General features: G+C 42.5%; 1 protein-coding gene across 7 annotated transcripts in view; it reads right to left on the bottom strand.

Annotated features, from left to right (window-relative positions):
• The window catches only part of SMARCA2 (SWI/SNF related, matrix associated, actin dependent regulator of chromatin, subfamily a, member 2), a 179835-nt gene that overhangs the window by 88028 nt on the left and 65488 nt on the right, over positions 1-26319 (bottom strand). For all 7 annotated transcript variants that reach the window (XM_038769627.1, XM_038769629.1, XM_038769625.1 and 4 more), the window contains 10 exons: positions 25072-25172; positions 24748-24895; positions 22678-22841; positions 21186-21252; positions 20425-20535; positions 16250-16492; positions 14977-15090; positions 9050-9157; positions 8352-8438; positions 6941-6987 (listed from right to left, as the gene is read on the bottom strand). In XM_038769627.1, the coding sequence (XP_038625555.1) occupies positions 6941-6987; positions 8352-8438; positions 9050-9157; positions 14977-15090; positions 16250-16492; positions 20425-20535; positions 21186-21252; positions 22678-22841; positions 24748-24895; positions 25072-25172 (1190 nt within the window). The remainder of the gene's footprint in view (positions 1-6940; positions 6988-8351; positions 8439-9049; positions 9158-14976; positions 15091-16249; positions 16493-20424; positions 20536-21185; positions 21253-22677; positions 22842-24747; positions 24896-25071; positions 25173-26319) is intronic.

Genomic DNA, 26319 nt, shown 5'->3' with positions numbered 1-26319 from the left:
TTTAGGAGGGCTTTTGAAGATGGGAGAGCAATGACCTGCCAGATGTGAAGTGAGAGGTTTTTCCACGTAGAAAGGAGGGGGTGAACAAGAGATCACAAGTGACAGGAAAGAGACAATAAAGGCGTACAATGTGAGTAGGCTGGCTTAAGAAAAATAAAGGGTGTGAACTTGGGTGCAGTGTGAGAAGAGAGAGGATAACTAGGTGGAAGGACACTCCGCCACTTGTCGGCTGTGTGACCCTGGGAAAGTCATTTAACTTCTTTGTGCCTCAGAACCCTAATCTGTAAAATGGGGATTAAGACTGTGAGCCCCATGTGGGATATGGACAGCGTCCAACCTGATTACCTTCATATCGATCCCAGCGCTTAGTACAGCACCTGGCACATAGTAAGCACTTAAGTACCATGAAAGGGGAAAAAAAAAAGGACCGCCTTCTGGAGTACAGTGCTAAGCGCTTAGTACAATGCTCTGCACACAGTAAGCGCTCAATACGATTGATTGATTGTCTTAAAGCAAATTAATCAATTAATCATATTTATTAAGGGCCTACTGTGTGCAGAGCACTGTACTAAATGCTCGGGAGAATACAATATGACAGAGTCGGTAGATACGTTACCTACCCACAACGAGCTTGAAGTCTACAGGGGAGACAAACATTGATAGAAATAAATTACAGATATGTACATAAATGCTGAGGGGCTACGGGTACGGTGAATTAAAAGTTACAAATTCAAGTACAAGGGCGATGCAGGAGAGAATGAGAGAAGAGGAAATGAAGGCTGTTAGAGGTGATATGCTTTAAATAAGCCTCTGAATGTGGCGAGAGTAACTGTCTGTTGTGTATTAAGGGGGAGGGAGTTCCAGGCCAGAGGCAGGACGTGGATGGGAGGTCGGCAGTGAGATAAACGAGAACACGGTACCACGAGTAGGGTGGCTTTAGAGGAGTTAAATGTGTGGGCTTGATTCTAGTAGGAAATCAGAGGGGTAAGGTAATAGGGGGAAAGGTGATTGCATGTTTTAAAGCCTATGGTATGAAGTTTCTGTTTGTTGAGGAAGTTAGATGGGCAACCACTGGAAGTTCTTGAGGAGTGGGGAAACATGGGCTGAAAGGTTTTGTAGAAAAACGATCCGGGCAGCAGAATGAAGTAGGGAAGTGACAGGAGGCAGAGAGGGCAGCAATAAGGCTGATGCAGTAATTAAGGTGGGATAGGATGCATGATTGGATTAACATCGTAGCAGATTGGATGGTGAGGAAAAGGCAGGTTCTAGCAATGTTGTGAAGGGACAACTAACAGGATTTGGGGAAAGATGGAATATGCAAGTTGAATAGGCTTGTGAGACAGAGAGGATGGTGGTGCTGTCTACAGTGATAGGAAAGTCAGTGGGAGGACAGGGTTTGGGGGGGGAAGATGAGGAGTGCTGTTTTGGACTAGTTTAGTTTGAGGTCTCGGTGGGACATCCAAGCCGAGATGTCGTGACGGCAGGAGGAAATACGAGATTGCAGAGGAGAGAAATCTGGAGCTGGAGAGGGAGATCTGGGATTCATTTGCATTGAGATGGTAGGTGAAGCCATGGGAGCCAATGAGTTCTCCAATGGAGTGGGTGTAGATGAAAAACAAAGACTCAGAACTGAGCTTTGATGGACTCCCACAGTTAGGGAGTGGGAGGGAGAGCAGGAGCCCGTGAAAGACACTCAGAATGAGCGGCCAGAGAGCTAGAAGGAGAGCCAGGAAAGACAGTGTCAGTGAAGCCAAGGTTGGATAATATTTCCAGGAAAGGGGGCTGATTCACAATGTCAAGGGCAGCTGAGAGGTCGAGGAGGAATAGGATGGAGTAGAGGCCATTGGATTTGGCATGAAGGAGATCACTGGGGACTTGTGGGAGGGCAGTTTCAATGGAGTGAAGGGAGCGGTAGCCAGGGGTCAAGGAGAGAATTGGAGGACAGGAATTGCAAGCAATGAGGGTACACAACTCACTCAAGGAGTTTGGACCAGAAGGGTAAGAGGGAATGAGCTCGCTCTAGACTGCAAACTCATTATGGACAGGGAATGTTTCCACTAATTCTGCTAAACTGTACTCTACCAAGTGCTTAGCACAGTGTTCTGCACATAGCACTCGATTTAATGACACTGACTGACTGAGAAAGGGGGTTGATAATAATACTTATGGCATTTGTTAAGCACTTACTATGTGCCAGGCGCTGTACTAAGCACTGAGGTGGACACAAGCAAATCGGGTTGGACACAGTCCCTGTCCCACGTGGGGCTCACAGTTTCAATCCCCATTTTACAGATCAGGTAACTGAGGCCCAGAGAAGTGAAGTGACTTGCCCAAGGTCACACAGCAGAAAAGTGGCAGAGCCGGAATTAGAACTCATGACCTTCTGACTCCCAGGTTCATGCTCTACCTGCTATTAATCAATCAATCAACTGTATTTATTGAGCGCTTACTGTGTGCAGAGCACTGTACTAAGCACTTGGGAAGTACAAGTTGGCAACATATAGAGACAGTCCCTACCCAACAGTGGGCTCACAGTCTAGAAGGGGGAGACAGAGAACAAAACCAAACATATTAACAAAATAAAATAAACAGAATAGATGTGTACAAGTAAAATAAATAGAGTAATAAGTACAAGCATACATACATATATACAGGTGCTGTGGGGAAGGGAAGGAGGTAAGATCGGGGGGATGGAAAGGGGGAACGCTATAACACACTGCTTCCAAAAGTCGTGGGTTCAAGAGAGAGGTTTTTTATTTTTTAGGATAGGGGACACATGAGTATGGTTGAAAACAGTGGGGAAGAAGCTACTGGAGAGGGAACTGTTGAAGATGGCGGTCAAAGAGCGAAGAAGGGAGGGGCCCAGTGTTGAAGGCAGGGAATCCGGCTACCAACTCTGTTATATTGTACTCTACCAAGTGCTTAGTACAGTGCTCTGCACACACTAAGCACTCACTAAATATGATTGATTGACTAAGGTGCGAAAGGAGGAGGGTGGAGGTGGAGGGGGTGGAATTTGAGATGAAGTGGAGAACTCCTCAACTGCTGGGAAAGATGGGAGAGTCAAAGAAGGGGCAGTAAGCTCATCCTCTAGACTGTAAGCTCGTTGTGGGCAGGGAATGTGTCTATTTTTATTTTGTACTCTCCCAAGCACTTGGTACAGTGCTCTGCACACAGTATGTGCTCAATAAATACGATTGACTGACTGACTGAGAAGGGAGGGATTGGAGAGGAGCATGGGAGATTTTAGAGAGATCACGCCTGATGGTTTCAATTTTCTCAATAAAGTACATGACCAGGCCATTATGGGCAGGAGATGGGGTAGGAGGAAGGGGGTTTGGGGACAGAGCTAAAAATCTGAAACAACTGGCAAGGGCACTGGAAATGGGACTCAATCAGGATGGGGAAATGGGACTCAATAAGGATGGAGAAATGTTTCGGAGGGGAAGAGAGAGCAGAGTTAAAACAATAGTTTCTGCTTTCTGCAGAGAGGACTAGCCAATCATTGGAGGTTTTTGAGGAGTGGGGTGACATGAGCAGAACGGTGTTGTAGGAAAGATCCAGGCAGCAAGTGGCTTAGTGGAAAGAGAACAGGACTGAGAGTGAGGAAACCTGGGCTATAATCCCAGCTCTGCCACGTGCCTGCTGTATGACCTTGGGCAAGTCATTTAACTTCTCTGGGCCTCAGTTTCCTCGCCTGTAAAATGGGAATCAAGATCTCTTCTCCCGCCTACTGTGAGCCCCAGGTGGAACAGGGACGGTGTCCAATCTGCAGTAAAGTGCTTGGCACATACTAAATACTTAACAAATACTACAGTCAGTATTATTGTTGTCGGCGAGAGAAGAGGCTGGATGGAGGCGGGGAGGAGGCTAATAGTCAGGTTGGAATATAAGTGCTGGGACCAGTGTGGTAGCAGTTCGGATGGACAGGTAGCGGTGGACTCAGGAGGTAACGTGCAGGAAGAACTGACACAATGTAGTGACACACTGAAAATAGGGGCTGAAAGAGAGGAATCAAGGGAAATGCCAAGGTCCCCAGCGTGAGCGATGGGAAGGATTATGATGTTGGGGGTGTGAGAGACGATAGGACAGCAAGGGAGTTGAGGTTATTAGAGAAGCAGGTTATCAGTGACCTTGGAAAGAGTGGTCTCAGGGGAGTGAAGGGGCTGAAAACCCAACTGTAGAGTCAAGAAGCAGTGTGGCTCAATGGAAAGAGCCCGGGCTTTGGAGTCAGAGTTCATGGGTTCAAATCCCGGCTCTGCCAATTGTCAGCTGTGTGACTTTGGGCAAGTCACTTAACTTCTCTGGGCCTCAGATACCTCATCTGTAAAATGGGGATTAAGACTGTGAGCCCCCCATGGGACAATCTGATCACCTTGTAACCTTCCCAGTGCTTAGAACAGTGCTTTGCACATAGTAAGTGCTTAATAAATGCCATCATCATCATCATCATCATCATCAAGAAGGGAGTCTGGGAAGAAGAAGTGGAGGCAAATCCATTATAGGAGTTTGTTTAGAACTACTAGGAGAGAGATGGTACAATGGCTGCATGGGGCAGTGGGCTCAGAGGAAGGATATTTTTAGGCTGGGGAATCGTGGGTGCTTCTGAAGGCAGAATGGAACGAGCCCTTGACGATGGAGGTCAGGGAGAAAAGAAGAAAGGGTGCAGTGTTTTTGTAAGATCTCTGCCCCTGCTCTCTCCAGGCTCGCATCTCCTCCTGCCTTCAGGACATCTCCATTTGGATGTCTGCCCGCCACCTAAAGCTCAACATGTCGAAGACTGAACTCCTTGTCTTCCCTCCCAAACCTTGTCCTCTCCCTGACTTTCCCATCTCTGTTGACGGCACTACCGTCCTTCCCGTCTCACAAGCCCGCAACCTTGGTGTCATCCTCGACTCCGCTCTCTCATTCACCCCTCACATCCAAGCTGTCACCCAAACCTGCCGGTCTCAGCTCCGCAACATTGCCAAGATCCGCCTTTTCCTCTCCATCCATACCGCTACCCTGCTCATTCAAGCTCTCATCCTATGCCGTCTAGACTACTGCATCAGCCTTCTCTCTGATCTCCCATCCTCGTGTCTCTCTCCACTTCAATCCATACTTCATGCTGCTGCCCGGATTATCTTTGTCCAGAAACGCTCTGGGCATATTACTCCCCTCCTCAAAAATCTCCAGTGGCTACCAATCAATCTGTGCATCAGGCAGAAACTCCTCACCCTGGGCTTCAAGGCTGTCCATCACCTCGCCCCCTCCTCCCTCACCTCCCTTCTCTCCTTCTCCAGCCCAGCCCGCACCCTCCGCTCCTCTGCCGCCGCTCACCTCCTCACTGGGCCTCGTTCTCGCCTGTCCCGCCATCGACCCCCGGCCCACATCATCCCCCGGGCCTGGAATGCCCTCCCTCTGCCCCTCCGCCAAGCTAGCTCTCTTCCTCCCTTCAAGGCCCTGCTGAGAGCTCACCTCCTCCAGGAGGCCTTCCCAGACTGAGCCCCTTCCTTCCTCTCCCCCTCGTCCCCCTCTCCATCCCCCCCATCTTACCTCCTTCCCTTCCCCACAGCACCTCTATATATGTATATATGTTTGTACATATTTATTACTCTATTTTACTTGTACATATCTATTCTATTTATTTTATTTTGTTAGTATGTTTGGTTTTGTTCTCTGTCTCCCCCTTTTAGACTGTGAGCCCACTGTTGGGTAGGGACTGTCTCTATATGTTGCCAATTTGTACTTCCCAAGCGCTTAGTACAGTGCTCTGCACATAGTAAGTGCTCAATAAATACGATTGATGATGATGATGATGATAAAATGGTGAGGCTGGGAGTGCAGGTGGAGGGGGAAAATTTCAAAAGCAGGTGAGAGATCCCCTCTTGAGAGATGGTTGAGATGCAAGATAGGGTGATCGGGGGGAAGAATTTGTGGGGCATGTGTGCCTTTTGGTTTCGTCAACAAAATACATGGCAGAGTCATCAGGGGCAAGAGGTGGGAAGTGAAAGGGTAAGAGTTAAAAGTAATCGTGGATCCCTTTTTTTTTTTGGGAAAACAGATTCCCCTCTGACTGCCTCCACTTTCAATCATTACTTAGGCAGTAGTAGTCCATAAAATTAAATTTCACTGTAGTCTATCTGACATCCTCCAGTGAACTACCTGTGAGGTAGGGAACATTCAACTGTAACAAATTCTGTAAAAGAAATATTTATTTCGGTCATTCGGTCATTTATTTGAAACCTAATTAACCATATTCTCTTACTGCTTAAGGCACCTCCTGAACTTGGATTTATACCCTTCATTCACCCCACAGCATTTATGCACATAACCGTAATTTATTTTAATGCTTGCCTCCCCCTATAGATTGTAAACACCTTGTGGGCAGCGAACCTGTTGACCAGCTCTGTTATATTGTACTCTCCCAAGCATTTAGTAGAGCGCTCTGCACATAGTAGTGCTCAATAAATATGATTAAGTTTAGTAATTTATGAAGCTGCAAGAAGTCTTTCAGACCACAGGAGTAACATTTAGCAATATACATAAGAGCAGATATATTCTGCTTTTAGAATATAATCTAATCTCCCCCTTTTAGACTGTGAGCCCCCTGTTGGGTAGGGACTGTCTCTATATGTTGCCAACTTGTACTTCCCAAGCGCTTAGTACAGTGCTCTGCACACAGTAAGCATCCAATAAATACGACTGATTGATTGATATATGTTTTTAAACAGTCATTTACCTAGGACAATTATTTATACTGAAAGAGTTTAAAAACTAGATGCAGTAGAGCTCTAAGACGGAAGGCAGACCAATACAGAAAATTAGGGGCAGGCAATTTAGTTTTTTTTTATTATCTGCATCGTTAGGTATTGTGTGTATTGCCAGTGTGCATAAGACCTGTTAGGATTTTGTGGCAAAAGAAACAATTTTTGCCACAAAATAAAAAAGAATAAATTACCCATTGATGACACCACTTGAGTAGCCCAGATGTTCAGCAAAGGACTCCTACAAAAGAGAAATGAGTGATGAATTATTTATATTTCTTACATCCACCTACCCTCCCCCCCTCACACTCTCCAAATGAGTAACAACTATAAAACTCGGTTGGAAAATGAACCTCGTGGCACTCCATGTCCACATCTGCAAAGGCCAGGCATATCTTTTTGAAAAAAATCACTTTTCTGTAGAGAGCCTGACATTTGGTCCTAACCAGTATGAGATGAACATAAGGAGCCCAAACCTAATGTTAGTGGTTGTGGAGATGATGTCAGGCAAGGAGAAGCGGCATTTTTTGGAACCGGATACCGCCTCTGAATCCAGCCAGGAACCTGACTCAAGTTATGGCCCCCTGACTGCCGGACAACACTTCGCTGCTGTTACTCAGGGCGTACGCTAGCATGGCGAGATAGGACAGCGAGGACTCACCATTATCCCTCTGCAGCAGCTGTAAACAAGGCAAAACTGATGGCTAATCAAGAGACAACACCTCTTGACTATGACCTCAAGCTAATGTGTTCCAACTCTTCCGCGCAATCCGATGGCAAAAAGTGCACGTAGCAAATCACCCTAATATGATGGATTCTGCCAAAATGGTAACACTCCATCAGTAACTCTGTCCAAAGCAGACACGGTCTTTGTGATGTTACTACTGCATTCTATAATTTATTAAGGTGTCAGTGACAAAAATGGAGGTGGAGTTAATTTAACAATACTTGGAAGACTGTGATTAAACACCAACAAAGAGCAAAATTAGTGAACAGATGTAGAATGGTGGTGGTAACGCTCACCTCTCCCTATTTAACGGGAATATTGTGAAGACAAAATGAAATAATTGATGTGAAAAGTGCTTTGGAAAAAACAAAAGTGCTCGACAAATTCAATTAATCACCATTACCTTGACCGGTAAAAAAATAAATAAATGGAACCAATGTATTTGAGGAGAGAGTGCAGAACATGGCCTGATGGAAAGAGCACAAGACTGGGAATTAGGAGACCTGAGTTCTAGTCCCACCTCCACCATTTGCCTACTGTGTGACCTTGGGCAAGTCACTTAACTTCGCTGAGTCTCAATAACCTCATCTGTACAATGGGAATAAAATAGCTGCTCCCCCTTCCTCTCAGGCAATGAGCCTCTTGTGGAACAGATGAGGAAGAGGAAGAAGGAGAGTAGAAAGGAGAGGAGGGGGATATTATGTCAGTGTGCTAATGGGCATCTTGCCTCAAAGGCTGAAGTGCCCATTGACAGAAAATGTCACATCCGCCATCCTAAACCAGGTGGGAGAACACAATGAACTGGGATTTTTAGCCAAAAATATACAGTCATATTACCCATGGATAATCCATCAGATCAACTGCATAAACAGACTTACCTCAATGTGCTGAAACATATATGGGTGATTGCATATCTTTCTTAGTTGCATGATTGTGTTCATAAGAGTCTTAGCCCCTCCTTTCCCCTAGTAATGAAGAAAAAGAGTAATGAAAGAGAAAAATGCTTGACTCACACGCTTGCAACTAAGTTACTACACTTAGAAACCGATACCAGAGGTAATAAGGACTCACAAGTGGCCTCTAAATACCCCTCACAGCAGCCTCAAGTTCTGGATAGGAGCAATACAATATATTAGTATTATTTCAGCCAAAACCTCCAAATGTTAACTAGCGGGAATAACCATACGAAATTGGTAGCACTGCAAGGCGAATGATTCTTCAAAAGCGGTCTGAGCTGGCCTAAGCACAAAACCTTTATCTCAATTTCTCAAACTGGGTTTAAGAGTTCCCATATACTACTCTGCCACCGAACAAAAACACAAATTTTGCAGCCTTGCACATTTAGGCAGAGCTGAAAAAACAGTAAAACAATGAGGTAGCTACAATGACGGCTTAAAGTGGTGGGTTTTTTGCGCTTAGATTTCCTTTGTTAACTAAAACAGCAGCAAAAGGCTCATAATAAGTTCACTGCAAACACTCCACTGTTAAGCAGCCACCCTTGCGGTATATATGCAATAGGCTGTTGGATAAGAATAATCGTTATGGTGGCTTAAATGTGAGCTTCGTCCTTTGGTACCTTCTTGTCTTTCTCCGAACCATCTGTGAGAAGAATTCCCTTGGCTTGCATATGGCGATACAGAATCTTCTGCAGAGCGGACATGTCACATTTGATCACATATTCCACCTATGAAAAAGATAACAGGAAAGGAGATTAAATAGAGTATTGCAATGCTCAGGACGGTGTAAACATAACTTTGCCAATTAAGCCTTCTTACCACAACTCCTTCTCCTTGCTGGGTCGCCTATGCACGTGCATCCATACCCTTTAAGCATTCGATATTTACTCCACAGCATTTATGTACATATCCATGATTTATTTATTCATATTAATTGCTGCTTCCCTCTCTAAACTGTAAGCTCACTGTGGGCACGGAACGTGACTACCGACTCTGCTGTATTCTCCCAAGCGCTTAGTACAGAGTTCTGCATGCCGTACACGCTCCATACCACTGATCAATGGATTATGGTTCTTCTTCTAAACACCAGTGCCCTTGCTAGTGTCAAGAAGCCAAATTGTACTTCCCAAGCGCTTAGTACAGTGCTCTGCACACAGTAAGCGCTCAATAAATACGACTGAATGAATGAATGAAAGAGGGTATGCCCTGGGGTAGGGAGGAAGAAGGGATGTAGTCAAACTACACTAATCATTTCTTACAATGGCTACCTCAAAAAGTTATTGTTGGGGCAAGTGTCTACAGTAATTTCTTGTTCTGAACACATCTGAGGGAGGGTGATTTGCAATTATATAAATGTTTTCTAACAAAATAACCAACAATGGATTTTTAATAGTCCCTTCTCCCTACACTACCTGAACTGAAAGGCTTTAAAAAAAAGTCAAACAATGGCTAATACGTTGTGATATTCCTTGTTACATTTGCAAAGCATATTTCAAAGGGTCAAAAATGGCTGTATACAATGATACAACTCAAATGAAATATACTAGTTTATGCTGTCACTGTTTTTTTGAAAAAAAGGATCAATCATTCAGTGATATTAACTGAATGCTTACTGTGTGAAGAACACTGTACTAAGTACTTAGGTATAGTCCATTCCCTCCCAAGATAAAAAGTGGATGGAGAGAGAGAGATTATTTGTATACCATGATTGTCTATGGAATTGTCCTTCAAGGAAATATTACTTCCTGATGATGAGGGGGAAGCTACATGTGCTTCCAGTTAAATAGGCATGCACCATAAACATATATGTGCTTGCCCATGGAGAAGCAGAGCGACCCAGTGGAGAGCGCACAGGCCTGGGAATCAGAAGGACCTGGGTTCTAATCCTGGCTCTGACACTTGTCTGCTGTGTGTCTTTGGGTAAGTCACTTAATTTCTCTGTGTCTCAGTTACCTCATCTGTAAAATGGGGATTATGACTGTCAGCCCCATGTGGGCCAGCGACTGTATCTAACCCGATTTGCTTGTATCCATCCCAGCACTTGGTACAGTGCCTGACACATAGTAAGCACTTAAATACCACAATTACTATCATTATATATGTGTTTGTCTACTCATTTTATTTATTTTGTCCACTTTGGTTGTAAATATTTTTGTTTGGCTCCCCCACAGAGTGTAAGCTCCTCGTGGGCAGGGAATGTGTCACTTCCCAAGCACCTAGTATGGTGCACTGCACCAAACGGGTGCTCAATAAATGCTACTACTACTACCACCACCACTAATATAAAAGCAACTAATAACAAAAAGAACTCGCCTGCCCTTTATCATACACTTGCTGGATCTCCACAGAGTGCCTAATGTATACAGTCTGGCCTCATTGTTTTGCTTTGTTAAATAATAAAAATGGGTCACTTTCCAAATAAGGTCAAATTAATGTCTAGAAATCTTGCATAATGTGATTAAAAGTAAATCAGCAAGCTGCCAAATGCTTAATAAACTGATTAAAAAAGTGATCGGGTTATTTTCAGCTCCAAGGGCCAGGAGGAAGAGGTCACAGACGAAGATAAATTGAATATTCATTTAATAGCTTCTTTAGAAAGAACTTGTCAGACCAGATGGAACCGTCATTACATCTTGTGTCAACAGTTCCACTGTACCAAATCAGATTAGAGGGAAACTGGCCCTTTTTCAGAAAAGGGAAGAAATATGGAGAAAAAAGAGGAAATATTCTAAATTTGGGCCCAAAATAACCTTATGCCCTATCCAGAACTTGTTGGCTTTTTTTTCAGATTTTAACCTTTTCAAAGAAACATCACGGCAGATTATCTCATGGCTAGAGATGAATATGGAATTTTTAAAAGATAGAATGTAATTGAAAAATGTGGAATTTGAATCCCTGGTCACTTTTTTGTCTTTTTAAAAGTCACCACAACTACTTAACTTGATCCAGTAATATGGTGCCAATACTGCAACTGTCTTTGGACACTTCGAAAAAAGAAATCTCAAAATATCTACGCCGTTTTTTGAAATGCATGAGTATGACATTTCTCATGTCCAAAAGGAAGGGCCAGACAACAGAGAGCAGAGAAGTCTTTTCACTTTGCCATCTGAAGCAAGTCATTCTGAATTTGGGAGATTTCACAAGTTAGGATTACACTCTCTCAATCATCATGGATGTTAAATTTTTCCCAAAAATTGTGTTGCAGAAGGAAATGGAGTTGATGACACTGCAAGAAGCTAAGTTTCCACCTGACAGGACACGAGGTTGTGGGTATTGGCTGATGCTGCCTCTGATTTCTTATATAACACCACAGCGTTGATCACATGTACTCATTATGCACCACATGGGAATTGGTCTAAGTAGTGGTAGTTGTGAATCTTGTTTCCTTGGCAAATTCCAAATTCCGTAATTATCCTGGCCCAGATTCTGCAGCAAGGCTCATTGTTCTCAACAATCTTGCACTGAACATAGAATTATTTTTTTTAACTTCCTCTCCTAAACTTAAGTTGCAATGCTTTGCAATTTTAGAGTGATTGCCCATGGTGTCCTCTACTTGTTTTACAAAATAGGATGTTGAATACTGAGTTAGTTTAGGAATAAATAACTTCATAGATTATAATTTTATTAACATATATCCCACTAGTACAATTTTGAATCTTTTGTTCAAACACTCAGATCTTCCACCGTACCCGGCTTTTACTGATTAACTTGTATCTACCCCAGCGCTTAGAACAGTGCTTGACACACAGTAGACACTTAACAAAACCAAAATTATTATTATTATTCTGAATTTGGGGTTCTACGAGAATGCCACCCCCACGGTATAGGAGAGCTGGGGGTGTGACACACGCTATACTCCAGACCAGACACAAACTGAGCAATGGAAGCCCCATTCCCTGCAGAAGCAGTAGATGGGCCAAGAACGAGAACAATATAGTCAAGAGACCCTATAAAATTGGAGGCTCTGGACCATGAGGCTGCCCCCTACCATTCATTCATTCATTCGATCGTATTTATTGAGCACTTACTGTGTGCAGAGCACTGTACCAAACGCTTGGTATAACAAACAGACACGGTAAGCTTACGGTCTCAGAGGACACAGCCACACTGCTGCTATCGGAGGCCACCGCACAATGGAAGCCTCATTCCCTTCAGGGGCTGACTTTTAAAGCCTTTAGGAGATTGGGGAGGCCCCAGTGGTTTATAATGAAGGATGGCTGTCTGGAGTTAAATGTTTACGTTTAATTATACACAACTCCTAAGTGTCACTTCTAAAATATGCTGTATCCCTGAACTCATTTGGCTCTGAAGGTTTTGGTAGCAATATTGTTACTTTCGCTGATCTTAAACAGAACATCTAGGAAGCTGGGCCTTCTTGTTAAAAAGTTAAAGCCATCATGCTAAATAAAGACAAAGAAAATTCAGAAGGAAGAGCACAAACTCAAAGACAGTAATTTTCAACATGAATTTAAGAATGTGTAAGAAAGGCTGCTGGAGATTAACCAGAGTACTGAGGAGAAAAGCATGTAATCGGTTTTTATATTTAGTTATCTCTATTCCTGAAGGTTAAGAAATGAGGGTTTTAACGAAAATAATTTATGCACCAAAAAGTAAGCAGCATCCTTGCTGTTTCATGCCAAACCCCCTTTAAACTGAACTGAGTGAATTCATCCCACCTCCTCCATTAAGCTTTCTCTGATTATATTCCCGTCACCCTGAGCCATATCATCCCTCAGCCAACTCTAGCATTTACGATTTGATTTACATCCTCCTTAGAACTCATGTATATATTTCAACTCTATTTTGATCACTACTTTTAAATATTTATTTTTATAAGCTCTTTGTAAGTAGTAGTAAAATTTATTAAGCACCTGCTGTGTGCAGGGCACTGTACTAAGCACTGGGGAAAAAATACACAGGTGAGACTCAGACCCAGTCCCTGACCCTCTAAGGGCTCATAGTTTTAGAGTGGAAGGGGAATGGGTCACTTTTTTATTCTGTACTACCCAAGTGCTTACTACAGTGCACTGCACCAAGTGGGAACTCACTAAATGCTACTATTACTGCTACTGCTGCTGCTACTGTTACCACAAGTCAGACAAAGAACACAAAGATGCAAAATGAAGTATTTCAAAATTGGCTCATCACTGGAGAAACTTTACATCAGAACATTTCACGTAGTAAATAAATAATATGGCCAAGAAAATCAGCATTAGGAGAATAAAAAAAAATCAAACAATCATTATTAAGCCCTTAGTGCGTGCAGAGCACTGTACTAAGTGCTTGGGAGAGTACAATATAACAGGTGGTAGACACATTCCCTGCCCACAAGGAGCTTACTGTCCATAGGAAACTAAAGGAACCCCTAATGTGAGAGGAATACTAAATACTGGGGATCCTTTTCTGTATCTGAGACCAGTTTTATGCCGCACCTAATGAAAACAAACTAAACTCTGTGGTTTGGGGATCATTTCTCTAAGTTTGGAAACTTACCAAAACTCAAAATGCAAAAGAGAACTAAGCCAAAAATAGTCTCAGGCTTATAAAGGATTAAAACCAGATCATAAGACCTTAACTTCTTAAATAATTGGACAATATGTCACTGTAGGATAAGAATCAAATTTTAAACTATTTTATCACACCCCATCAGGTATTTTGGCACCATCAACATCATAATGACCAAACAAGTACTGAACATCCTGAGACACAACTGAAGAAGCAGCATGGGCAAGTGGATAGAGCATAAGCCCAGGAGTCAGAAGACCCGGGTTCTAATCTGACTCAGCCACTCTTCTGCTGTGTGACCTTGGGCAAGTAACTTTCCTTTGCCTCAGTTACCTCACCTATAAAACAGGGATTAGGACTATGAGCCCCATGTGGGTCATGGACTGTGGTACAACCTGATCAACCTGTAACTACCCCAGTGCTTAGTACAGTGCCTGACACTGTAAGTGCAAGTGCTTAACAAATGCCATTAAAAAAACCCCAGTGGGTGAGTCGTCAAGGAACAGGGTCCGCGGCTAATTCCCACTTATACACTCTTTTCTGGCGCTTAGTAGAGTGCTCTGCATACAGTACTTAAAAAATACTATTATTACTGTAAAAGTACAATTCTCTAGAGGCTCACCTTAAAATAACACCTGTACCTTGAAGCCACAAAGCTCATATTCATCATTAAGCAGAACAATTCTGACATGTTTAGAATACTGCTTTTGTACAAACAGGCCCATTTATGCTTTTGGATGATGATGACGATAGTTGGCAGTAATAGAATCTAAAATCCAATGGACATTATTGGATTTGATGATTCTAGTTTGAAACTGCCAAAAAAATTTTTTTGAAGTGATTTGGAAAACATGGAATTTACATCATTATCTACATTAAATGCTTTTGTTCTTTTGTAGAAAAAAATCAAGTGCCTCAAAATTATTTTAATGAAGCTTGTAATTACAGCAACACATTTTGTGAACAAACTGTTTTATGGCCACACTTTCACCCAGGCTTTCTTTAAGAACAACTGCAAACAACATTCAAACATTCCACACACCTTTTCTGGCAGCTGGGATTCAACTTCCTTTTTCAGTCTCCTCAGCAAGAAGGGTCTAAGCACTTTGTGGAGACGCCGGATGATCAAAATAGTTTCTTCTTCATTCAAATCCACCTATGAAAAGGTAATTAAAATGTACATTAAGTATGAAATTTGTGTTTTGAGCAAAATAATTTTAAATCTGAAGAATCTCTTTTTTCTCCCCATATATAGGTCTAAATTTATGGCTATATTTAAACAAATATATATTTTTGTATGTGTGTTTGTGTGTGTATATATATACATATATATATGTACATATGTATGTCTAGATATTTGTGTAGATACAGTAATTAATAGCATAATTGATAAAGGAGATATTTTCTTTTATAATTTGAAATGGTGCAACAATGCACCCTCCCAAAGTTTGGAGTGAAAGGACTCCCCTCCGCTCTCCTTCCCTGATTCTCCTACATGAAGGTGCTAGTGTCCAGCCAACTCTGGGGAATCACTAAATGCTACTATTACTACTGCTGCTGCTGCTACTGTTACTACAAGTCAGACAAAGAACACAAAGATGCAAAACGAAGTATTTCAAAATTGGCTCATCACTGGAGAAACTTTACATCAGAACATTTCACGTAGTACATAAGTAATATGGCCAATAATAATAAAATAATCCCTGCAGTTGCATTCCAGATCGACCAGCCAAAGTACAACAACCTGCTCTTCTTGTTGGGGGGGGGGGGGGGTGCTACACAGTATGCTGTGACCTTACGCAAGTCACAACTTCTCTGTGCCTCAGTTGCCTCATCTGCAAAATGGGGACTGAATATCCATTCTCTCTCCTACTTAGACCATGAGCCCTGTGTGGGTCAGGGACCGTGTCCAACCCAATCACCTTGTATCTACCCCAAAATCTAGTACAGTGCTTGCCATAATGAAAGGGGGTAGATGGGCAAAGAGGCTCTGAAAACCCCATTATCTACTTCTAGGTGTGGGGCTTGGGGCCCAATCTAAGTCCCACAACTACAAGTCCTGGGCACCTGGGGATTTAGACCACTCTAATGAATGACCTAAACAGACTGAAAGTACAAACCTAAGCATTTAAATAGGTGAACGATACTTGTCTTGATGAGCAAACAGGTAGAGAAACACATCTTTAAAACAATGTGCGGCCACCACCAGCTTGACCTTTAAATTTCCCCTTCGGGCCTTTCTGAGTTGCATGGGAGAATAGTGTGGGTGACAGTTTAGGCAGGGGTCTAGTAGAAAAAGAAAAGTGGATTTGTACCCTTTCTCCAGTCATGGCAAATGGAGCATTGAACCACTGTTCAAATGTGCTGCAGCTCTTGAAGATGGTGGGAAGGAGAAAGTTGAGAAGGGCCCAAAGTTCAGGCAGTTTATTTTGCAGTGGGGTCCCAGTCAAGAGTATCCTTCTTGGAGCCACATAGTGGGTGTTCAAGACCTGAGTCAACTTGCAGTGATGATTCTTCATTCGATGGCCTTCATCAACTATCATATATTTCCATCGAATCTGTAACAGAGGAAGATAGTAGAGATAATTAGCCACTTTGATATATAAAAATCACAACCATGCAAATCCATCTCCATTCCAAATGGAACTGGGAAAAGCCAAATAGCCAATTTCTTTCCCTCAGTCATAGATGCTGTGCAATTTTTAAAGAACATAAACAAATAACTACGAGACCTAATAGCAACAAATCTTCAAGTGAAGCTACGGAATGGGGCTGTTTCCGTTCTTCATGGGCAGGATGGCAAATCACCTCATGAAAAACCCAAGTGATGGCTGACCAAACCCAGATTAGTAGCAAGGAAACAACAGTCACAGAATCCTTCTCTTTCTTTCATGCCAGTCCCTCCTTCTGATTGCTTGACAAATTTTCTAGGTCGTACTGGGGAAGGATTATTTAGAAGAAAAGAAATGACTTCAGAAGAATGTTAATCAATCACGTAGGTATAAAAACTGAAGAGCATGCAGGTAAAAGGTGAACACCCTCCTCCCACTCCCCATACCCCCCGCCTACCTCCTTCCCCTCCCCACAGCACCTGTATAAATGTTTGTACATATTTATTACTCTATTTATTTTACTTGTAGATATTTACTATTCTATTTATTTTGTTAATATGTTTTGTTTTGTTGTCTGTCTCCCCTTTCTAGACTGTGAGCCCGCTGTTGGGTAGGGACCGTCTCTATATGTTGCCAACTTGTACTTCCCAAGCGCTTAGTACAGTGCTCTGCACACAGTAAGTGCTCAATAAATAAGACTGAATGAATGAATGGCATGACCAAGATGCCTGCCAGAATGTCCACAGGCCCCAACAAATCCTTCCACTCCTGCTCTCCTCCCCACCTTCCTATTGCTTTTCTCCCTTTTTGTTGTTTACATGGTATTTGTTAAGCACTTACTACGTGCCGGGTACTGTACTAGGCACTGGGATACATGCAAGTTTATCGGATTGAACAAGGTCCCTGCCCCACATGGGGCTCACAGTCTCAATCCCCATTTTGCAAATGAGGTACCTGAGACACAGAGAAGTGACGTGACTTGCCCAAGGTCACACAGCACACAAGTGGTAGAATCTGGATTAGAACCCAGGTCCTTCTGACTCCCAGGCTCGATCTCCATCCACTACTCATTCATTCATTCAATCTTATTTATTGAGCGCTTACTGTGTGCAGAGCACTGTACTAAGCACATGGGAAGTACAATTTGGCAACATATAGATACGGTCCCTACGCAACAGTGGGTTCACAGTCTAGAACGGGGAGACAGACAACAAAACAAAACATATTAACAAAATAAAATAGAATAAATATGTGCAAGTAAAATAGAGTAATAAATATGTACAAACATATATACAGGTGCTGTGGGGAGGGGAAGGAGGTAAGGCGGGGGGATGCAGAGGGGGAGGAGGGGCTGCTTCTCCTGGTAGCACATTTCCACAAATACTCTATCTGAAATACTCCACATCTTTTCCCTAGAATTGTGGCAATTCCCAGGAAAGGCTTCTGATTTAGGGGGCTTAGCAGCTTCTACACTCTGAGGTTTTATGCTGCTTATACTGAGAGGGTTCCAAACAGATGTACATCTCCACTTGAAATCCCAAGGCATCCACAGAATCAATCAATCAACGGTGTTTATGGTGTGCTTACTGTGTGCAAAGCACTGTAGTAAGTGCTTGGGTTATAAGAGACTATCGAAGTGCTTAAGGGTATAGCCCCCAAAACACAGGCAATGGAGAAGAGAGGGCGAACATGGGAAGTGAGGCACACAAATGGGAATATTTTGAGTTCTGGCTACTATTTCACTTAGGTTCATAATGCAGGCACAACTTACACGATGGGAGGGGGTGGTGGGGAAGAATTACTAAAGAAATGGAGGAAGCACAGGAAGAAGCAGCCTGAAAAACGGGATTTCTCCACATGGCATGAAGGTTAAAAATAATTACGACACTGTCCCCACTGTTTCACAAGCCTGTAACCTGGGCATTATCCTCAACTCATCTCTCATTCAATCTGTATATTCAGTCTATCACATATCCTGTCAGTTCTACCTTCACAATATCTCTAAGATCCGCCCTATCCTCTCCATCCAAACTGCTTCTACGCTGGCTCAGGCACTGGCTCAGGCACTTGGGGTATTCCACCTTGACTACTGTGTCAGCCTCCTCACTGACCTCCCTGTCCCCAGTCTCGCCCCCTCCACTTCATACTTCACTCTGCTGCCAGAATCACTTTTCTAAAAAAGCATTCTGCGCCCATCTCCCCACTCCTGAAAAAAACTCCAATGGTTGCCCATCCATCTCCACATCAAATAGAAGCTCCTTATCATTGGTTTTAAGGCACTCAATCAGCTCTACCCCTCCTATTTAACTTTATTCCTCTCCCACTATAACCCAGCCCACGCGCTTTGCTCCTCTAATACAAACCTATTTCCTTTACCTTCATTTCATCTCTTTCCGTCGACCTCTTGTTCACATCCTTACTCCTTCCCCCTTCATAACTGACAGACCACAATGCTCCCCACCTTCAGAGCCCTACTAAAATCAAATCTCTTCCCTAATTTCTCATCTCTCCACCATGTTCATCCTCCTTTCAGCATCCCCTCTGCACTTGAGCCTATAACCCTTAAGCACTCTGATATTCACCCCACTCCAGTCCTACAGCCCTTATGTACATCTTCTTATACTCTGCAGGTTTCCCTATTTGTAATTCATCTCAATATCTGTCTCCTCAATAGACTCCAAGCTCCTTGAGGGTAGGGATCATGTCAAAGACTCTATTTTATTGTACTCTCCCAAGCACTTACTTCAGTGATCTGCACAATAAGCACTTGATCGACATCACTGATTGACTGATTGATGTACTGACTGATTGTTCTTTGCAAGTTTCTAGGAGGAAGGGGGAAGGGAGCAATGGTGCATGCAGGAATTAAAAGCTATTTTCATGCTTAGTTTGGGAGACAGGCAGAGAACTGGGAAGCAGCACGGTTAATGACTCAGGTTCTAGGCTGGCTTGGGTGCTGCGTGGCCAGGAACAAGTCACCTAACCTCCCTGTGCCTAAATGGTGATCAACTCTCTGTTCTCCCTCTTCCTTAGACTGTGAGCACATGTGGGGCAAGAACTGCGTCTGATCTAAATAGCCTGTATCAACCCAGCACTAAGTACAGTTTTTGAGACATAAGACGTGCTTAATAAATACCATCATCATCATAATCACTAGGTGGAAAAATTAGGAGGGTTCAATTCTGCTGCTGGATCTGCCACCAAGTCTGTGACTCCTGTGAATGTCGTTTCACCTTACCCCAAAATGGAAAAACATAACCTGCAGCCAGAAATCTATAGAGAACTTTAGGACTTTGGGGGAAAAAAAATCCAGCTTTCAACAAACTCCAGCAAAGTTTTCAAAAGACACAAAAATGGAATACTTTCAGCTCTGGCTACTATTTAACTGAAGCTCATAGTGCAGGCACAACATACGTGATGGGAAGGAGTGGTGGGGAAGAATTACCTAAGAAACCACCTACAAAAACCACTGATTTCTTCAAAAGCAGGTTAAGAACCTCTAGAGAGATAATGGTAGGGGAAAGGAACTTTTGTGCAGTCTAAGGGTGGAAGACCATTTATCCATAAGAAGAGGAGACAGGTGACAGTTTCAAGATCAAACTCAAAATAAATAGGAAGCAGAAGTCTATGGTTGCAATAGTCCCTTGCCCAAAACTGGCAAACACAGCAATATTCATTCATTCAATCATATTTATTGAGCGCTTACTGTGTGCAGAGCACTGTACTAAGTGCTTGGGAAGTACAGATCGGCAACATATAGAGACGGTCCCTACGCAACATCGGGCATGCCACGTATAGTAATTTCCATTGCTTGGAGAGCTCAAGCTGGATAGAGGATGGTATGGAGCTAGGGAGGGAAAGAATAATATAAAATCTACCTTGGCAAGAATGTGCTTGTCCTTAATAATGTACTCATAAGTAGTCAAAAGGACATTAAACTTCCCACTCCGGAGCTGAGGAACAAGGGAACGCCGCATGGCTGGTGTGCCCTGAAAGAAAACAAAATCCCTTGAAAATAACTGCACAATGACTTCTCGGTATCACTGTTTAAGCGGGAAAAGGCACGTGCTTAAGTGCATATGCATCCGCTCTCATAGTCAGGCCATTATCCATGAAGTAAGTACTCAGCGAAATCACACACCTCTTGATACTTCCCAGATCCCTGCAGAATGGCTTCCCCAATGGAAACCAAGGGAGGGAGAAGAGCAGAGAAAATTACAGCAACCTTGTACTAGAGAATTAGTTGCTGGATTGAAAAGCTCCATTTCGATGGCAGTGTACTGCAGTCAGACTAGTCTTCTTCGTAATTGCTTGACTTTATAGGAACAGTTGGAACTGCAGTAGACTGACAGTGAACCATTCAGCAATACACTGAATGTGCAGTATTTATCATTTGTATTACTCTCATCAGAAACCTTGCAATATGATAATTAACAATTTTCTTCTGCATTTCACTATCTGAAAGTAATTATGGTTTATTACAGTAATCTTCTTGGGATGATTAACTCTCACTGTTTAGTACATGATGTACATGACAAAATTTTACAACGAAATACAGTTTACAGATGTGCATAGGGAATGAAGAAAAAACAGTCTATTTTTACTTTTCCAGATTTACAGATAAAAAAGTACTTCAAACCTTGTAAGAAATTTTCACCACAGAAGGAGCCCATTTGTCAAATTCATATGTCCAGTTAGATAAAGTCCTAGAGAACAGGAAAAAAAAAGTAATAGCACTGGCGCGGATGTTTCTAAAGGTAAGATTCAGTGGAAAAACAGAAGACCAAACCCAGACAATTTTCCAGTTCATTTTAAAAGAACCTTGACAGTGTACCTCACATTGCAACTACATGTTCAATGTTAAAAGTAGGTAAAGAAGAGTTTGGGGTAAGCACTGCCTAGAACAATACGTGTGTGTGTGTGTGTGTGTGTGTGTGTTTTTGTGTGTGCGGGTGCGTGTCTGTGTGGGTGGGTGTAGAGACTCTTATAGGAACAGTAAAGGAAACATAATGGTAGGAAAAGGAAGGAAACTGATAGTGTGTCACTGTGAAATCGAGTAACCAAAATTAAAATTATGAATTTTTGGACACAGTATATGAGTTCAGACCAAACGCCTTAGCAAAAATTACCTTAAAAGTATTGAAAGACCAAGTAAATAATTTCCACAAAGAAGCATTGTGTAAAAAAAAATGGTGATCTTGAATTGACAGTACTTTAGAAATGAGTGATGAGGCTTACAAACAAAACAGAGAACCACTGTCCTTCAGGGCGCATAATTTGTCTCATATCAAATCAGTGGACTCTAGAAAATACAACTTGAATCGCAAGGACATTACTAATGTGAAAGATTCAGAATTAAGGAATAAAAATCCCTGCACCTGACAGACTTTCTCTAAATGTCATCAACAACTCAGACTCAAATTTAAGACTACCAGACTATGAGCCTCACGTGGGACAGGGACTGTGTCAGATCTGTTTGTACTGTATCTACCCCAGTGCTTAGCACAAGTGTTTGCCACCTAGTAAATGATGAATGAATATCATAATCTGTAGCGAAATCTTGTTCTTGCTCATCCAAAATTCAGAAGCAAATGGCAGAATTTCAATAAACAACACATATTCGCAGACAGATATCTACAATTGGTGGGTGAGCTGGTGGGAAATGAATGCAGACGGACAGATTTCCTGCAGGAATATATACAGAAGAATTTAAAAGTCAGTTCAATGTTAATGACAGACCAGTTAGTGAAGTTGGCTTATAGTAATACCAGAGAGGCATCTAAGGATACAATCTGCTGCACAAAATTCTCTTGTCAAGTGGATCACTGAAAATTGAGAGAATGTTAATAAAATACAACTTTTCCTCTTTTGGGGTCATTTAGAGAAAGAGATTAAGGTACACTGTGTTAAGTAACTAGGAATAATATTAATGGCTAATAAAAAAAAAACACTTGCTCATCCTGCCAATATCAGGCAATCAAAGGGGGGAAAATGAAAAATTAGTTTGAGAACAGTGTCCTTAGCAAGCCTACTACACACTTCACTATATTAAGTAAATACAAGGACAGGCTGTTGATAAGCCATCTGCAATGCCTAGAAAGATGGAGGGTGGAGTGCATGTCTTTACTTACGAAAGGGGAACGATGATGAGATAGGGGCCATTGAGTCTTTTGTGCTCCATCAGATAAGTGATGAGTGCAATAGTTTGTATGGTCTTTCCTAACCCCATTTCATCAGCTAAAATTCCATTCAAATTGTTATTATACAGCGACACCATCCATTCCAGGCCCTGGAGCTGAAACGAAGAATAATTGCTTCAATTATCCAAGATCCGCACAGGTAATTAATACCAATACAAACTGAAGGGAAGGGTTGACTTCTTAACTCCTTGGTGCTGTTGGGGGTTTCCCGAGCAGGCGGCGCGGGGGAAATCACCAGCACAAGACAATTTTAAAATATGAACCTATAATAATAAATGGCACCTGGCAGATGCTGTGAGTTAATCAGATCAAGAAATCAGTTGAGCCTGCTGTTTGGCGTTTCCGGCAGATTTGAGATTTGCACCAGTTTAGAACTCTATATTCCAACTCCAGCAAAAAATGTGGAATCCGAAGCACTTTCCAACCTGAAACGGCTTGAATCAGGCATTTATTCATTCACTTATTCATTCAATCGTACTTACTGAGCGCTTACTGTGTGCAGAGCACCGTACCAAGCGCTCGGGAGAGTACAAAATAACAATAAACAGACACATTCCCTGCCCACCTTTGTGGGGATGGGCTCTACCAATGATCGGGCTATGACTCGCCCTGAGGGTGCTGCATAAACTCTCTCCTAGGAGGGCTGTAGGTTTGAACAACACAGGGTGGGCGAGCAAGCGGCCTTCCCTTTACCAAGAGCTTCAGAGACTTGTGGTGGGGTCGGACTTCCAGGACTGCCATCCTCTGACTTACCTTTGCTCCTTCGAAAGGTGACTAGTCTACCTAACTTTCACGTAGAGAAGTATTGAGAAGCAGCATGGCCTAGTGGATAGAGCACGGGCCTGGGATCAGAAGGACCTGGATTGTAATCCGGGCCCTGCCACTTGTCTGCCGTGTGATCTGGGGCAACTCACTGAACTTCTCTGTGCCTCAGTTACCTCATCTACAAAATGGGGATTAAGACTTGCGAGCCCCACAAGGGACAGGGACTATGTCCAACCTGATGAGCTGTGTCTACCCCAGGGTTTAATACAGTGCCTGGCACATAGTAAGCGCTTAACAAACATCATTAAAAAAACAAAAAAACCCAAACATAGCCTGCCCTTTCAAGGCGAAGCAATGTTACCCAATTACTCTTCAATTTCATAGACTTGAATCAATGAGCCAGTCTCTCTTTTTACCACTAAAGAGGGTGTTTCTGCCTCTGCCCTGGAATACTCTGCGTCCTAAGACTGATTCTTCAGGTCTACCCAGATGGTCCATGGCATTAACCAATCCCTTAAAACAAGCAGGGCTTGTTCAATTCTGCACTAGGTAGAGCTTCCCAGTAGTAAAGCTCTACTTTACATTAGTAAAGCACGGGCCTTGTTAGTCAAAACTAGCACTTACAAAAGCCACTTTGCTTATTCTAGGCTGAAACACAGTTCTTCCCTGTGGCACTGTAATGCGGTTGTGAATTCTGGGGGAGAGAGTTTATCCCCTCAATATGTCCATGAACTGAAATAAATGTTAGGCGAGAATTCCATAAAGGAAAATTCATCTCACAAAAGTAAAGAGGAAAACAAAACTGCCACAGACCTCCAATGATGAAAATAAAACTGTGGTAGTTTGGAGTGGCAAAATCGGAAATAGGGAATTCTCATCAGAGAAGAGGATTTTAGTCTTTCTCCCAGGCTATCATTTTATCTCTGGAATTCCTGTACTGTCTGCAAATAATCTCTACTGTAGAAAAATAAAACTCCAATTGAAGTGATTAATTTGAATATTGTCCTTTTAAGTGGGGTACATTAGGAAAGCGACACATCGCTGCTTTATTTCAGCACCACGGACCATTTTCAATTAAGAGTTCACGCCAATATTCTTCGTTAACGTAACCATCATTATAATCTTCATCAATATTTACTGAGTACCCACGGTGTACATGACATGCCCAAGTTAAAGTGAAAAATGAAAGATCTCTTCCATCTCTTATGAAAAGGCCACAAAAACCAGACTTCTTACCTGATAATGCTTTAGTGAGCCATTAATGAGAAGAGCCGACTGCTTCTCCACCTTCTCCGCTATCGCATGCGCTACGGTATAGTAGGACTGGGACCCTCTAGCACTATACTGCATGCTGTATTCATCGTCCACATCTTGTTTGGCTGTCCTGCGATGGAAAGATAAATAGGGTGCATTCTATTGACCGTCTCCTTGCCAGACAGATGTGTCCAGAAGTGCATTTTGCGATATCACTCTTAAGCAAGAGTCCTTAATGAAAATACATAATGGAATGGCGCAGTCATTTGACTTCCAAGAGAGGAAGATGTATATGGAGCCACTCACTCAATGATCTGTTTAGCATCTTTTTCAGAAACCTCTTCACTATTTGGATCCAAGAGTATCTTCTCTTCAGTTTCTTGTCTACTTGACTCCTCTTCATCATCCTGGAGAAGAAAGAGGTAAATTGAAAAATGACATAACGCAAATACCTACTGCCCCAGCATGCTTCTTTCCATGAAATAGTATCCACTGATTTCAATGGCAATTTTGTAGGTTTAAGTTTCTAAAGATCACAGATGCTTGATGAAAAGAAGTTAGCAAAAAGCAGTGAGTTTGCACAGTTTGTTTTTTAACGACTGCAAGTGCTTGGAATACTTCAGTAAAGATTGTCAGTAATTTTTTTAAATACTCATTATTTCACCAGCTCTCAACAGTAGACTGCAAGCACTTCAATAGTCTGAAAGTGATGCTAAGTATCCCTTGTATCCTCTGCTGAAATACTGTTTTCTACGATTTTAAAGACTAATTCTTTCAAATGAATCCTGCCAAATTTTCCTGCTCTGAGCGAAGTCATTTTCTTCCTTATTCACTGACAGATGAATATTAACTGACATTATGGTTGTCCTACAAAATCATCAGTAGCTGATACTGCATAATCTGTTTACTTGCTAAGTGCTCTGCTTTGTACTTCTTTCTTTCAGCCTCAAGGGGTGTGAGGACAGCAGACACGAGTCAGATTTTTTTTAATGGGATTTGTTAAATGCTTACGATGCATCAGGCACTGTATTAAGCACTGGGGTAGATACAAGTTAATCAGGTTGGACACAGCCCCTTTTCCACATAGGGCTTACAGTCTTAATCCTCATTTTGCAGATGAGGTAACTGAGGCACAGAGAAGTGAAGTGCCTTGCCCAAGGTCAAAGAGCAGACAAGCATCGGAGCCGGGATTAGAACCCAGATCCTTCTGACTCCCAGGCCTGTGCTCTATCGACTGGGCTGGGCTGTTTCTCACTACGCCAAGCTGCTTCTCCATCTTCCAATCAAGCCTTGATCCTTATGAAATTCATACGCTCAACAAGCAAAGAGTCACTGCCCACTTGACCCGACAAATAATACAAGTTAAACGCTAATCTTATTTACAGTACTACTTGCCCGTTTCCTAGGAGAAAAGGAAGTTGATAAAACATCGTTTTCAGCTTGTAAGCACTGACCACATGACAATATATTAATAGGATTCTAAGAAAAAAATGAAACCTTCCTTCACTATACATCTTTTTATTTCCATTTCTCTGATGCCTTTAGTAACCCCGG

The sequence above is a fragment of the Tachyglossus aculeatus genome, chromosome X4, assembly GCF_015852505.1.
Source record: "Tachyglossus aculeatus isolate mTacAcu1 chromosome X4, mTacAcu1.pri, whole genome shotgun sequence".
Taxonomy (NCBI): domain Eukaryota; kingdom Metazoa; phylum Chordata; class Mammalia; order Monotremata; family Tachyglossidae; genus Tachyglossus; species Tachyglossus aculeatus.
Note: the sequence above shows the minus strand (reverse complement) of the source record. Positions and strands in the feature narration are given on the sequence as shown.